At 42.5% G+C, this 16,062-nt stretch overlaps 1 protein-coding gene across 3 annotated transcripts; it reads left to right on the forward strand.

The window, feature by feature from the left end:
• Nucleotides 1-498: 498 nt before the first annotated feature.
• CIDEA (cell death inducing DFFA like effector a) lies at nucleotides 499-16,042 on the forward strand. Of its 3 annotated transcripts, none has more exons than XM_050892060.1 (5): nucleotides 499-517; nucleotides 5,650-5,806; nucleotides 5,994-6,140; nucleotides 8,352-8,533; nucleotides 11,710-16,042. In XM_050892060.1, exons 2-5 carry the CDS (start codon nucleotides 5,663-5,665, stop codon nucleotides 11,840-11,842), a joined length of 606 nt encoding a protein of 201 aa, XP_050748017.1. In that variant the 5' UTR covers nucleotides 499-517; nucleotides 5,650-5,662; the 3' UTR covers nucleotides 11,843-16,042. The 3 variants fall into 3 exon arrangements, with proteins under 3 accessions (XP_050748017.1, XP_050748016.1, XP_050748018.1); XM_050892059.1 differs by lacking the exon at nucleotides 499-517 and adding an exon at nucleotides 1,479-1,587; XM_050892061.1 differs by lacking the exon at nucleotides 499-517 and adding an exon at nucleotides 1,479-1,587 and having other exon boundaries at nucleotides 11,714-11,782.
• The last annotated feature ends 20 nt before the right edge of the window (nucleotides 16,043-16,062 follow it).

Genomic DNA, 16,062 nt, shown 5'->3' on the forward strand with positions numbered 1-16,062 from the left:
TAGGAAGAGACAGACCATCTAACAAAACATCTTCTCCTTCTCCCCTATTTTCTCCCTCCACAGCAGGAAAAGCTGCAGCATATACACAAGTTTTTTCACAGTAGAGAAACACCTGTTAAGAATACCTTACAAATGCAGCACTTTGCATAAATAACTACAGCTGTAGCCCACAATCAACCACAAGATACAAATCCAGGGGAAAACAGGCTGTTTGGAGTCCAGTGCTCAGAGAACTATTTATTGTTCCCCATTTCCCTCTCTCTGTGCCATACTGTCAGGAACAAATCACAGAACTAAATGTCATAGAAAACAGGGAAAGAAAGGGTTAACATATAAGAAGGGTCACCACACACCTGCAAGCCCTAAGTAGCCTAAGAAGGAAGAGATAAAAGTCTGGGCTCAGTTTCCCAGTAGGAAGTTTGTTGGTCTAAGCTTTGCTCTGAGGAAAGGAGCTATTTAGTCCACCAGGCTGGGAAGGAGATGCCATCCAAGAAAACAATTTGCCCTGGACTAAAAGGTTAGTTGGTTGTTCTTTAATAGCTGATAAGGGCCCCAAAGCCAAGGACTGAAGACATCTAGCAGATGTCAGCTTGCCTGCTAGAGAAGCCTGGAGAGTAAAGAAATACTGTGACTGGCTCTTCCTGCCCTAAACAAGCTGGTGCAGGAAAAACAATCCAGGCAACTACCTATTCCTGAACCTGGGGGTAACCTGAGTGCTGGTGGCAAGGGCCTCTGGAGTCTTTCCCTGATCAGCAGTGACAGGGTTTCCTGGTGCAGGTGCTGGCCCTAGTTCAGGCTGTTGCCTGAGAGCTAGGTTCTGAGGCTCCTGGCTCTGTTTTCCCTGTGTGATAGCATTTGGACAGCTCTGAGAAACAGAATGTGGTTTCAGAGCCAGAAAATACTGTATTCGTGCCCGTAGGCATACATAAAGGAAAAACTGCCTTTGTACCTGCTCAGTGAACAGAAGTTGCTGCTCCTCTGCCTGTAGGAATAACACTAAATACCTCCACTGAAGCTACTGTATATGTTAATCCAAGCTGTAAGCTTATTCACAGGCTCTAAAATCAGAAGCTGAGACACTTAATCTGTTGATTTGCTCTAATGCTGAGAGGCTTCAAATGAGATTGGCTTCCACTGTTGCTATATTAGCTGTAACTAGCTAATACGTAGTATGTAACTCAGATACACACTAAACAAAAGCCTTCTTGCTCCTTTCCCAGGTAAATCATAAGGCAAAATGCACCTGAAGAAATATTCCTTCCCAAGTGCGCTATCTTGCGCCTGTTATTACATCCCCGCCGCTAAGGCCGTTCGTGCTGCGGACAAGCTTTAAACCTAGCTGAGGCTCAGCGCCGCTGTTGACAAGCTGCTTGGGGCGGGTTGTCTCAGCAGCGTACCCCCTCCCTCTTCCCCAGACCGCCACCTGGGCACGGCTCCCGGGGCGGCGGCGGAGGAAGGACCGGGCGGAGGAGCCGCCCCGCCGCGGGGAGGAGCAGCGCCCGCACCACTTAAGCGTCGCGGCCGGCGCTGCCCCGGGGCCGGGCCGGCCATGGAGGCGTCGCGGGAGTGCGTGGGCTCGCTGGTGCGGTGAGTGCGGGGACACCCCCTTCCCCCCCCCTTCAGGCGGCCGCCGCCGCCTCCCTCCCCGCTTCCCCCCGTGGTTAGAAAGCGAAGGGCGCTTTCCAAGCACGGTGTGAGGGCTAGTCGCAGCGGGCGTAGGGAGGGGGGAGATTAAATCTGCTGGACGCTAGGTGGGAGAAGGAAGCAGGCACGCTCTCGCAGCCTTTCGAGCCTCGGATGAAGTTCTTCCGAGGGAAGTGCAAGTAGGAGCTTTGCAGTTCTAACTCCTTTCTGAGGTATAATGGCTGGGATGCGTTCACCGCTCCGCAGTAGTGAAGCTGCCGTCTTGTGTGCAAAAGAGCTTGCGCGTCAGGTGTGGAGCCTTGGTGTAGTTAGGAGCCTCTTGTACTCGGTGACAACATGATCACGATTCCTGGCCTCTGTTTGCATTTCAGGTCTGCTAACCACATCCGTAAAGGTATAGTTCTGTATGCCACTCAAAAATGCATCTACTTCCAGCTGCGGTTGTGATATCTCTACAGTTCATGCTGTAGCAGGGAAACAAAGTGTGCAATCTGGTCGAACTCCAAGTCTCCTGACTAATTTCTGACTTTTTTGCTTTCCTGATACTGCCATTGTCATTTGCCTGTGAACTCTAACCTAAAAATCAAATCATGTCATATTCTGAAGCTGCTCGTGTTGTGCAACGTTGATTTTTCTGAGTGAGGCTGAAGACCGTTGCACCACATTCTTAGACAAACATACAAGGCATATTGCAAACAAAGATAAAGAGTGAAATATGTGTACAGGGCTCAAGGAAGGCTTTTAATCCTTGGTTTCCCCTCAAAAAAAAATTAATTCATCTGTCCCACCAGCCTTGACACTACACTGAGTGCTTGGGGCAGTATCTGCAAGTCCCTCTCTAGCAGGTTGTAGTTATACAAAACAAACTGGACAAGATGCTAGATTCTGAAGATATTTGCTCTTTCAATTATGTTTTTGTGTTTTCCACTGACATAGGATCCCTCTCTACTTTAGGGAAGAGCTAGGACTTGATCCTTTCTATTTTAAAGAATAATGAAGCAATGGTGGAGTTGTCTGTATCTAACATGTCACTCAGCTTTATAATAAAGCTCACTGCACCTTAGTATGTTCCTCTCCTCTCCACTGCTCATCTCCTGACTTAGCTTGATCAGCTTTTAATAGGAAATTATTTTTGGTAACTCCAATCTAGTAGAGGAATTCCCTGCATCAGGAATCTGTTTGTCTGGTTTCTGAGGACAGCTGCAGCAAAACCAGATCTTTCTAGGAGCCCTGTATGTAGGCTGGCCTGTTTGAGTCTGTGGCCTTTGTGTGTTGGGGCAAACAAAGAAAAAACAAGCTTTCAGCAATAGGTCCAGAAATGGAAGGGTTCGCACACTATCTGGCTTTTTTTAATCACACTGGCTTTTGTTTCCTAGTACTTCTCGTTAACTGAAACCTCAGCCTGTACTGGAGCCCAGACCCACTGCTTTGTAAGCAGACTTAGTTTAAAGATCATATTGACTGGTTTTATTGAAGTATAGGTGAAATGACATCAATGTTAAATAAGTCCCTAAGACTTGTACTCCTGTTAAGTGACTGTCTAGTGGAGATAATGAAAGTCCTGGTTTATTAATCTGGTGGTTTTTTTCTCTGACTTTTTACATCTGATAGAACTAGGCAGCAGTGTGAGGTGATTGATCTTGAATCAACTTCTGCTCAGAGCTGCAAAATATGGCTTGTGTAGCTGGCTGTGCTAATGCCTGAGGTGAACCCTGTTAGCTCAAGTACTGCCCATGAGCTGTGTCCCTAACACTCTTCCTTCTGTATCAGGATGTATGTTTTGGCTTTTTTCCTTATGCTTTGTCTTTTGTGAATGACAACTTGGCTTAAGTAAAGGGAAAGAAAACCGTTCAACAGGACTGGTATTTTCTGTCATTAAAAAAAAAATCTTGGCAATACTGTTGTACATACCACTCAAGTAACTATTTTATGTGCTAGTTTTCAAATGTGTGAGAGGGAACAGGATGTAACTAGCTCTGAAAGCGTTGCCTCTTGAATCCTGAGTGTTGCGCTTTCTGACATCAGGGTGCCCTGTGAAGTGGAGTCACCAGCCCTGAGGTAAATGAGCAGGCCTCATATCTGAGGAAAAGACTCAGTGATTCAGAATGGGAGCTGCCCATGGACCAGTGGGGTGATTGGGGGACTATTAACTTAGTCAGTGAAGAGATTAACAAACACACCCTGTCCTAGCACACTTCCCTTCTGTGGATATTCGATGCCTTTGTCAGTGCTGCTACCTTGTCCTCCTCCCTGGCCTTGACCGTTCTCCAGGAGGAAAGTGCTTATTAGCTCTTTAATTTGAAACAGTGCCTGTCTCTTGAAAACCATACTGAGCGCTCATCCTCACCAGCTTTGTTACAGGAAGGAGAGAGATTTCCACCAGTCATGTGTGTACATATGCAAACTGTTGAAAGCCAGGGACCTGGTGTATAGACAGCACCACCAAGAAGATATTAGCTTGAGCTAGAATAAAACTTGAACATCCCCCTTCTTTAAAAAAAATAAAAGCTCCAATAATGCTGAGGGGTTTTTGAGGAACGTAAACTTTGGTGTACAAAGGAAAGGCAATAGCCCAAAGCCCTGTAGAAGAGCGGTTCAGAATGAGAGCAGAAAATAAATTAGTTGCTGAAACTCTATCTGGCCAGTCACAAAAATGACTTTCTATGCATCCCAAAAATATGCTTAAAGACCAGATAAGAGGTTTGGAAAAGATAGTTATTCTCCCTGGTCAATGTGGACTTGCATAAAAGGTGTGACTGGGACATTATTAGATGAGTAACTTCGTACCATTTCATCATTGTTCTAGGAATTCCTGTATTCCCTCTCTGGCTGCAGAAAGAGACTGCCAGTTCACTCCCTCCCCCTCTGTGAAAGTGTCTGAGAATAGATTTTCTTACATAAAGCTGACCTTTTACACCTATGTGGGAGAACAAAACAGGGATGCATCCCTTTCCCACCCCTGTGCAATTCAGTATTAAGGAGCAAAAGGTATACAAGGGGTGAAGTCCAGGAATGTGGGAGACAAAATATTGTCTCCATTTAAAAGACTTGTTAGAGATCAGTCCTTTCCAGGTGTCATGCAGAGGGTGATTTTTGGCAAGCTGGCTATTGAATTAACCAATGTAATTTGGCAGCAAAAAGGTGTCACTAGATGTAGGTGGGAGCAGGTCTGTACCTTGGTGTGGGAGTAGGCAGTTACCAGTGTTACGCCCTTGGTTTACCCAAGGGAACCTAAACAGGCACTATTAAAACATGCGATTGCCCAGGAAAATTTAAAACCTCTTTCTAGAAGTGTTTGAATTCTTCCAGCCTCTCTGGCAGCCTGCTCCAACACTACGCATTTATGTACTTTGATCTTCATTTTCATTTCATTTGACTTCTTTTGATACATTAGGGCACAAACAAGTCTTATTTTGTGATTTGCAAAACTAGATGAAGTTTTATAGGCTGTAGATGTTATTTACAAGATAAATGCCTTGGCTGTTTGGAAGTCAAGCATAACTATATTGAAAAGCTGCACTTATGTTCTGATGCTAGGTGTTTTGAATATGGATATTCAGTCTTCCTAAAGCAAACTCCTATCTTAAATAATTAGTTGAAAGTAGTCTTGTGTGTTATTTCATTGAGTGTTTATCTTGCAGGTAAAGAGAATGATCTCAGTGGCTGAATGCAGTAAGAGCTGCTGCCTTTCTAATTCAGTGTTAAAACCTGTCAGCCTCACTGTAATCATGATCTTGACATCAGCTGAGCTAGAGGTGGCCCACATCTGCTTGAAATGTTTTTAATTTTAGAAGTGTTTTCAAATGTCACTGGCAAGAGAAAGTTCAGAGACAACATGTCTGTAGGGCTGTGTAGTATTTAGTTTAGAAAGTAAGCTCCACAAGTCTAACGTGACCTGTGAATTACTCATATAATGTGCTTACGTCACTGAACTCAACAGTCCTCCTTCTCACAGTACTTGACATGACTATTTTTATAACTATGCTGAATTTTTATTTGTCTTAGATCTTTGGTATCCATGGGAGCATCTGTGGGAGCCGTAACAAAACAGACCCTGTTCCCTCCTCTCATGCCTGCAGGGCGACCTTTCCGTGTGTCGAATGCCTCCCGAAGCAGCAGGAAAGGAATTGTTGCAAGCAGTCTGCAAGAGCTCATCAGCAAGGTATAGCAAACATTCCTGCTCTGGCTGAAACTTATAGTGAAGTACAGTATCCCAGAAACGCAACCCACAGACTCTTGCTCTTCTAAAAATAATTACTGGGGAAGTTCAGGAGAATGTCAGATAAGCAAGTCTTAATATGAAATGATGGGCCCTCTTTTGAATGCTAAAATCTACTCTTTTTTTGCAGACTTTAGATGCCTTCTTTATATCTGCTGGAATAGTTACTCTGGTTTTGGAGGAAGATGGCACAGTTGTGGACACAGAAGAGTTCTTCAGGTCCCTGGATGATAATACACACTTCATGGTTCTAGAAAAAGGACAGAAATGGACACAAGTAAGTGTTGACTGCCACTCTCTCACTTGAATAGAAGTGGATGGAAGAATGGCTGTGGCTGCTAAAGCTGTTGGAAAGAGGGGAGAAGAGGAAGAAAACTTGCCCTAAAGAAGGCAAGATATCAACTCCTTGTTGAGCCTTCCTGGATGACAAATCAAGGGTTTTTTGGGTTTTTTGTCCCTTGCTTGGACATAGAACTGTTGGCAAAGATCTGCCAAGAACTGAAATGAAACATTGCAACTGAAAAGAATTATAGGGGAAATCCCCTGCTTTTAGAGAGCCTCAGAAATAACTTTGTTCTTGAGCCTTTTTGTAACATAAAGAAAATTAGGACTTTGACTGCATGGAGTTAAAAATACAATGTTTTTAAAGGTTAGCTTTTAGAGGGGGAAAATTGCCCAAATTAAGCAATGTAAAACAAATTTTGCCTTGTGAATGCAGTAATGGTTTAGTGAAGGTTAGAAAAATGCCTGTGTTTAATCTTGCAAACAGCTAAAAGTTGTAATCAAAACTTAATGTTAGTCTACATGCTTCAAGATATTTTAAGAACTATTAAGATCGGCTAGCTTTAGCCTTCTGATCATATCAATTCAGTGTCCAATTTGTGGTTTTGTGGGGGAATAGTCATCTGTATGTTATTAAGGTAGAGTCAAACTCCTAATTGTCTTTCCATGAAATGGTTGTTGCTAGAAAGCTAGCATCAACATTTCTTCTACCAGGTGCAGAGCTAGCTGAGGAGCTGTAAGCAGGCCTACCATTTTTCTTTTTATATACGGATGGCTCAATAGTGTGGCCCCATTTTCTCAGTCTCCTGTTGCAGCGTGGGCAGTTTGTATGTTTTTCCCCAAGATACCTCACTGGCTTATCAACCTGCTGCATCTGGGCCATGAGCTCCAAGAGCAGAAAAGAAGTTGCAGCCAGGGTATGCCTCCACCTTGCTCCTTTCCCCTCTGCCCTATGTCCTGTCTGGATGGCAGCAGAACAAGTTTGAATGCTGCCCCTCTTCAGGATGTGCTGAATGACAGCAGGACGACTGCCGCAGCTTCGTAAATCATCTGGAGTCTAGTGCAAGCTCTGTCATGGTTTAGCGCCGAGAATATTTGGATAATGTGGGGGGGATACGCGACGAAGCATACCAACTACTTGTACATGTCCAAAAGCGTTGTTGATAGGGGGCCCTGTTGCTGGAGCTCAGAGGCTATCGAAGTAAAACAGGCATAAAATTGCTGGCTAATGATGCACTACAGTGTTTAACTTGGTCTGACTTATCATGGCACTGTTTGAGCACTGGGGTGACAAGTACAAAAAGGCCCAGTCTTACACAACTTTATTGCTTCATTTAGCATGCAAAAAACCAGCTTGGCAGCTGCAAAGTCATTAACCTTGAGCAGAATGTGCTGAGCAGAGTATCCCATGTATCCACTAGATGTCTCTGTAAATATGGATCTTCTTCACTGTTTTCTTTTTTTTCTTGAAGCAAGCCATCCTGAAAGCATCACCGTCAGCCCTGAAGCAGACAAGGGCTGCTTTCAATAAGGGAGGCTGGATTTAAGGTGGAAGATGACTTTCCACACTCCTCCTCTGCTTTTTTGCTTAAAAACTCAGTATTAAACCCTAGGCCTAATCAATAGTGGTTCCCTCCCCATGTTAGTTTTTTAGTAGGAAAAAGAGAGGTGTTATGAGCCAGGATTTGAAATGATGACCTGACTTATCACAGATGTCTTTGCAGCTATCTCTAAGAGTGCTCATCAGTATTGTGTTCCTTCCTAAATGGAAGGACCTGATATCATCTTGATTATTTGGTGGCTTGTTTCAGTGTGGACTGTGCTGCCTCAGCTAGCAGCTGGAACATACCAGGATAATTAAATGGCAGGAACACTGTCCAGTGGCATTACCTGTGGCTTCAGTATACTCTGAAGAAGCTGTATTACAGGAAAGAAATATTCAGGAGGTGCTATGTCACTCTAGAACTTCTGTGTCTGTTTGGAATAGCTTCAGAAGCCTGGTCAGGACTTGACCAAAATTCTGTAAGCTACAGACTTGCTTTTCTCTGTGTTAATGCTTTTAATTCTAGTTTAGAATTGATTGAGAACTAGTCCCAAGACTGGAATAAGCAAGCTGCTTCTAAAGAGCTGCACTGTTAACAGTTATCTTGCTGTAGTTTCCTGGCTCATGGTACAAACTCTCTCTATCCCCCTCTTTTTAAATTAGACAAGAAATGGAGTTGCTGCTGTGAGACGAAAGAAGAAAATGGGAGTAGCTAACATCACATTTGATCTGTACAAGCTGAACCCTAAGGATTTTATTGGCTGCTTAAACATCAAGGCGACCTTCTATGAGATCTACTCTGTCTCATATGACATAAAATGTATGGGAGCAAAAAGCATATTGCGGTAAGTATGTTTCCACTACTGATCAGGCATATGCGTTAATGTAAAATCTGTGTTTGCTTATTGGTTCTGTGAAGCAGGTGTATTTATAAACTTAGTATTTTTATTAATTCTTACATACTGGCCAATATGATGAATCTTCCTTTGTAAGATCGATAGCTGACTTGTAAAAAGTTGCTATAGCTTTAAATTCCCCCCCAGGCAAAAATCTTGTCAGCTTGTATTTACTGCAAGGGTGTAGGTACAGTCTCTTTGTTTTCCTGAGATAATTTCCCCAGATTTCTTTGACTTGTTTGAAGAATGCAGGAGGCTGAGGAAGAAGTGTTGGACTCCTTGAAGGGGGGACTTCAAGGGGATGAAATGAGAGGAATTTGAGATCTAATGGCAGAGGTCTTAAAGCTTGCTCAGACTTTGCAATACCTGGCTGCCACATTCACCACCTGAGCTACATGGAGGCAAAGGAAAATGGAAGAGATATAACACTCTCTGCTGTCTTAATGTGAATTTGTCATCTGTAGTAAGACTGATGTCACTGTTTTTAAGCCAACTGGTCTCTAAGCAAACTAATGGAGCCTAACAAGGACCACTGTCTCCTGCAGGACTAATAGGTGTGTTGTGAGTTTGGTGAACTGGTTGTTGGGAAATGCTGTCTTATGCAGGGGCAAAATAATACCTGTACTGTCCACTGCTTTCAACAGTGTGTTGAAAGTCTGTGCCTTGTCAAAACCAGCTGTGTCCTGCCCTGGTTGAAGAAAACTTCTTCTGAGTTCAGACACCTTCACAGAGGTGCCATGCTTTGACAACTGTTTAAGTCACAGCCCTGAATTTCTCTACCTGACCTTTCAAATTCTGGTTGAGACACAACAGTGTAGTGTTGCTGCATTTTATTACTCAAGGACCAGATCTGCTCTGTACAGAACAGACAGATGTATATGCTGTAAGCAAGGTTTTCACTTCCCCTGAGCAACATGTAGTCTTTAGTTTGAAGTCTTCAAATAATCGCTTATCTCATGATGCAGCTATTAAGCATTGTAATGCTAATCTTGTTCCCTGTCTTTCAGTCTGACCTCTCCCACTCTACTTAGGTGGTCCCTTGCTTAATCTTTCAGGCTACAGCTGGTGTGACTGTAGATGAGACTCATCTCTCTGGTCATGCTGCAGTGATTATCCAGCTATATGCTGCACCCACCTGTAGCACTGGTTTCGTAAGGGTTTCTTCAAAGCAAAGGTTTACCCTTGAACAGCTGCACTCCTCCAGTTCCTATGTTTGTCAAGTCTCTTGAGCCAGAACAAACTCAGATTTCTGGCTATCTGCTATGGACATGAGTATCTCGCACTGCTGGAGAGTTTGAAGTGGCAGGTCTGCCTCCCTGCCAACACAGGGCAGCTGGTGAGAAAGAAGTGGTGCTGGTAAACAGCTGAAGTAGCTGTGGAGTTTTTCTGGAAGCACTATGTTGCAGAGTTGAGCTGTAAGGGAAGTGTCAGGGTGGGAAAATAGTCTGCTTGCAAACAACAGGGGTGACAGAAGATAACCTTGGGTACTCTTGAATGCAACAGTGAGATGGCCTGTCTCAACTTGCTGTTGAAATTGGAGACAGATGATGTTAGGTTCTTGGTGTAGTCCCTCTGCTAATGAGTTCCAAATTGCTAACTCTGATGCCCTCTCCCCGAGCCCACCTGTGGAGTGTGAAGGGAAAGGACTTTAAAATGCTGCAGTTGTTCATCGGTGGGAGGGGCTCGAAGCCTGCCAGATCTGATTAGTGCATTTCCCCTAACGGTTTCTCCCTGTAGTGTCCAACTGAAGGATCAAATGTCCAGTTCAACAAATAACTTGCTCCATGGCTTAAGTGACAACTGCTCTCATGTGCAAGTGACACACTGCAGCTGCTCAAAAGCTTGGTACCAGGTGCAGCTTTCTTTACAACTGTAAAACTCCTTGGCCTGTACTGTCTGGTGGAGGGAAGGATGTACTGAAATGGCATATGTGTGGGAAGCATGAAAAAGGGTACAGGATTTGGTGGTTTTTTTAAAGGCTTCCCAGGCTCTAAGTACAGGGTATTCTACTCTTTTGAAGCATTGGATTTTGACTGCAAACCTTCTTTCATCATAGTGGAAAAAAATTAATTTGTAGGAAGACTACTTTGCCTTCTCTGCTAGAGCTCAAAGGAGAAGTGAATAGCAGCAGAGGGTTCACAGCTGCATGTTTTCTCAGACAGATATTCAGAAAATCTTCCCCCTTCTTTTGCAGAAGAGGAAGGCTGGTCTGGTTTTTGCATGTTCAGAAACTGATCCCTTTCCAGTTTTGGAATGGTTCCAGTTCTTGTGTACCACTTCCCCAATGCCTCAGCTTCATACTTGGGAGGGCCCACTTAGCTTTCAGGGGGTAAGACTTGAATATAGCTCTTAGTACTGATGTCCCCGTTGTTTCTTGGAGAATGGAAGGAAGACACAGCTATAGTTAAGTTAAATAAATGGCTATTCAAATATGATGATCTCTATTCCCCTGCGATCCTGTGGTGATCCACAGTTTATATTGTAGACCTCTGATGCTTACCTGATCTTAGTTTATGGATCTGTACTGATTCTCACACAGTATTATATATTTGAATGCTGATACTTATTAAATCTTTAAACAGAAGAGTTGTGAACTGAGAATTCTTAAGGCTTGCAGCTTGGACAGCATTAATTTGCCTAGCTTCACTTGTTTTGCTGTTGGGCATCCACTGTAATGTGATTGCTCAGCTCCAGATCTAATCAAGTTTGATCTGTAACTTGGAGATACATGCAGTGTTGTATTAGTGAATGGCCTAGAGGTGAAACACGAGGTGGATTCATGCTGCAGGAATGCTGCTGGGCTCCCAGGCAAAGTTGTCTTCAGTGGTGCTCTGGTAGTTTGATGGCTTTGCAGAAGGCCTGTAAATACCTAACAGGATGACAGCTTGCTTTGTGAAATGTGTTTTCTGGTTCTGCCAACATGTCAATAGTTTTCTGTTGATCAATGACCACAGAAGTATTTTTTTCTGAAGGTACAAAAATGACCAGCTTCTCAGAATTGAGAAGGAATGAGAGAGTTCTTAAATATATCTACCTAACTCATCCTAAAGGTGTTGTGGGTGGGGAGAAAGGGGTAATGTGATTCTGCTGGTGATTTATTTTTAAATGAATGGCTTTTCTTCTAGGAAGGTGCTTCAGCTAATGTCCCATGCAGCGCAAATAACTGGACAGTTTCTTCTCTATACTGGAACGTATATGTTGCAGTTGATGGGTGAATATGAAGAAGATGGCATATGTACAAGATCAAGGCGGGAGTAGTGAGCACAGCTGCACTTCTGATATTGGATCCTTTTGCTTAAAGACATCCTCTTGCCCTGTTTTGATTGTAATGATGTTATAGTAGGGTGATGTCCACTGATGTGAACTAACATTTTTCCCATTTGGGAATGCTTGTAGGCCTTAGTCATAAAATAAGTGTGTGGTGTTCACAGGCTTCTAACACAGCAAAAGGATGGGTGCCTAATGTCTGAGAATTCTGAAACGGCGAGAGGGCAGATTTTTGCCCAGCAACTCAAAATGGAGAATAAGCATACCTGGAAACTTGCACGCTTTGTAACCAGTGGCATATTTCTTGCACCAATCAAAACATAGTTTGGTTGGTTTTTTTTCATGGCTGTCTACTTGCCTTCTGAACAGACTGGGCTGTAAGGCGGGGGCAGGGGGTGTGTGGTTTTTTGTTTTTGATCCTTAACAGTGCTGGTATTAGTGCCCAGCTGGCATTGAGGTACGAAAGGGTGAAGTGTACTTATTTACTCCTGCTAACTGTGGAGCTAATGGAACTACACAATACAACTGAATCCTGGTTCAGTGACTGACTACTCTCATGAAGTCTAATTGGAGAAAGTGCAACTGCTAAGCAGAAGCTTAAAATTTAGCCTTCCCTTAAAACAAGTAAAAACATTTCATTATAACTCTTCATATTTTTCTTCAAGTCTACAGAAAGTTCAGGTTAGTATAGCTCATACCAGTTGATGAACCAATATATTTCCTTAATGGGTCTGATGTCCCATTCTGCCTGAAGTATTGAATAATTTGCCACAGTTTCATGAATATGGCTTACAAGCAACCGGCTAAAGCTTCCTTCAGGGGTTAAACCATCACTTCTGTAGTTTTTACTTACCAGTTACAAGATGACACTACATCCAAGTTGTACTTGAGGTACATGTAAGAGGTGCTGGATTTTGATGTCCCTGTGTTCAGGGGAGAGCAGCAGGACACTATCTAGTCTTGTATAACATACATATGCTCTGAACTGGATATTTGTGGTTTTATAATCTCCCAAGACAAGCTGTATTAAAGGGCAAAGTTTTTAATCCTTAGGTAGAATTGTCCATAATGTTTTCTACAGTTTAGTGAACTGCTAGTATGACCAGCTTACAGCAAGCTTTTCCTCAACAGTGTAGAAAACAGGTAAATGAGCAGTGTTAGGCATCTTGTGTTAAAATACAAACTCCCATTGCAGAAGGGAAAAAGCCCAACTTTGCTTGTTCATAGGTGTGGCTTTTGAGGTTTTCATTTGTTTGCTCATGAAGGTTTTTAGTAAGTTGTTATAGTCTTGCTTAAGACGGAAAGCTGTTAAGGAGACAGCAGATAAAAGTAAATGTGTCTGACCTGATGGCAGGTGCCGCCTAGGAAGAGAAGCTCTGGTGACAGAGTGAACAAGTGGGGCAGGGGAAGAAAGCAGTGGGAGCAAAAGGGAAAAGACCAATGTGGACCCCACAGTGCTTGCCATGTCTCTGCTGAGACAGGAATTCAATAACTATGTGCATCAACTGCACTGATCAGTTGGAGGAAAACCTAATCCGCTTAAAGAGCGGGTGGACTGGAAAGACCAAGCATTGTGGTTGGTGGGATCTATTCTGACCTGTCAGCTGGGTCTGTTCACTTCAAAAGTCACTAATATGTGGGAATATTGCTCTCGCTTTGATCTGCAAATTTCACCTTCATATGCTTATTTTTTCCTTCCCTTTATGGATGTGACTTAGCCAGCTGGAGCTGCATCTTTCAAATCACTGTTGTGATGAAAAGCAGCCTAAATCCAAGTGTTAAAGGGACTGATGGACACAAGTTCGGTAGGTCTCCACCTGTCTCTTCAGTAATGGTATTACAAATAAGTAGACAGCTAAGAAAAACCTTGTTTTTTTCCTGATTTCTGTTGTTTCCTATCTACTTCTGAGTGTTTGCTGGAGGAGGGCACACTGCTCCAGACAAGGGGAGGACTGGTTCTTTCCTAATTTCTCACAGGGAAGAATGCCTGTAGCTTGCAGCACTGTCAAGGTTTCCTTCAGAATAAAACAATAAACTATTCTGTAATGAGAAAGAGGTTATATTAAAATGGAAGCTTTATACTTCATCTGTGTTGTTCTTGACACCCCCGCCCAAATGATTGTTGCTGTGTTGGCCAAAGTCTGTCTACCCCATCAAGGAATTGCATTTAACTGATGCAGTGCAAGGACTTTGTCATTAATTCTTTCAGCTTTTAAGGACCACATATTCTATTAAAACAAGCACACCTCTTGAAAGCAAACTCCATGTAATGCTCCTAAGAATATTTATGCTGCTAATGGTGGGAGCACCAACATTAAAAAAACAAAACAACTTGCATAGTTCAATATTGCTTTGTGCGAATTGCCTCTTCAACATCTGTAATACAAAAGCTTTTGCAAGTCTGAACCATGCAGATCTCAAATTCCAGCCTTCTATAGCCAGAGGCAATTGTTACAGAACTAATGCTCCATAGTTTCCAATGGCACTATCTGAGAACCTAACGTGATCTAAAATGCTAACTCAGTATGAATTTGCAATGTTTTTAAGCAGCTGCTTCTTTGACAGCTTAACACTTAAAACTTGAGCTGCTGAAGGTCATGTGAGCTGCAAAGTCTCCATCTCAGAGCATCTCCCTCTAATTCAAAATGCAAACAGCTGAACAAAGTAACTCAGCTTTGATATTTTCTCAAAATGGGAAAAGTGTCTTGGAAGTTGTAAGTGTCTGTTTCATTGCCTCTGAATCTGGATTTTGCCACAGGCTTAGTATTTGGGGGATGATATTTGCTACTGTATCAACTTCTTTCCAGAGATAAAGTTTGGCTTTGGTTCAAACTGGAGGAGTTACTCATTCTCCGAGTTGGAACTCAACAAAAAAGTTGATTTTTTTTTTTTTTTACAGACTGCTTAGGAGGCATAGCTTTTGCTTCAGCTGTGTGTGGTACACAGCAGAGAACAACTTCAGCATTATCTACCTTTCAGAAACTTATATACAAGTGGTGCACAATATCTAGCAAGAGACAGAAAAACTAAAAGCACAGGCTCTTAACTGCAGGTATGTAGAGAAGAAGCTAGCTTTTCTACTTGACACTTTTAGCTTTAATTTTTCTTTCCATAAGCTCAGTTAATCTGCACTTGTTACTGTTGCAGTCAAGGCTGGTAGCAGTGACGTGTTGAAGGTGTGAAACATGTTTACTGCCTCCTTCCTTGCACTGGCCCTTTTTGCCTGTTGCTTTGCATCACTTACTAACAATGCACCAAGTCATACTCTAGTTACCAAAAAAGGAATTTTCACTGAAGTACTCGATCTTGTTGACTCAGGCACTGTTCATGTTCTGTAGGCAAAACAAAGTTGCTCTCTTAATGACTAGAATGAAGAATCTAGTAGCTTTTTTGTGTGTGTAACTTATCATTACTTCATTTCCTTCCTTTCATAAACCCATGAAGTTGTTGCTTTCTTGCACCTTCCTATTCTTTCAGGAGAAATAGGATTACAAACTCTTCTGTCCAGGGGGAGAGGAAAAGGCAGGGTCTAAATTCCTTAGACCATTTGGAATATGCTCTAGGAAACATCCTGAATCCCTTCCCTACAGAGAAGGGAAGGGTGAAGAAAGGAAAATAGGACGTTGAGCTGGAATTTTTTTCAGTACAGTGAGTAGAGAGGTAGGTGTTCACAATTTAGGAAATATTGGTAATTCTGACTATTAACTGTGAAGATAACTACATATGATCATTTGTAACTGACTAGAATTATAACTAAATTATTTCAGTATGCTTCTTCCTAAGGTAGCACTTGAACTAAAGGCACAAGCTTCTTTAATTAAAAACAAAAGTTTAAAACCAAAGTACAAAGTATATTTTTGACTCGATGCCTCAAGTTTTACTGGAGGTATTAATGTCATTAACATACCACTTCAGTTATGTGTTAGTAAGTATCCTTGTGGAGTTTAGAGTTTATCACTCTTTTCTCTACCTTACCTTGTCATATATGCAGTTAAGATATTTATAAACATAAGGATTGCTATTTTGCTAAGGGAAAAGATAGTATTTTACCACTTCACAATTTTCAAGCTCAGTAGTTTAACTTGCTATGAAAACTGAGATGGGTGAGAATTACATGTCAGTGATGGCAATATTTTCTGATGTGTGGTGCCAATTTTAAGGAACACTGTCCATGAATAAATAAAATCAAATGGTGGCTTTGGATGTTGTCT

The sequence above is a fragment of the Gymnogyps californianus genome, chromosome 2 (assembly GCF_018139145.2).
Source record: "Gymnogyps californianus isolate 813 chromosome 2, ASM1813914v2, whole genome shotgun sequence".
Lineage (NCBI taxonomy): Eukaryota > Metazoa > Chordata > Aves > Accipitriformes > Cathartidae > Gymnogyps > Gymnogyps californianus.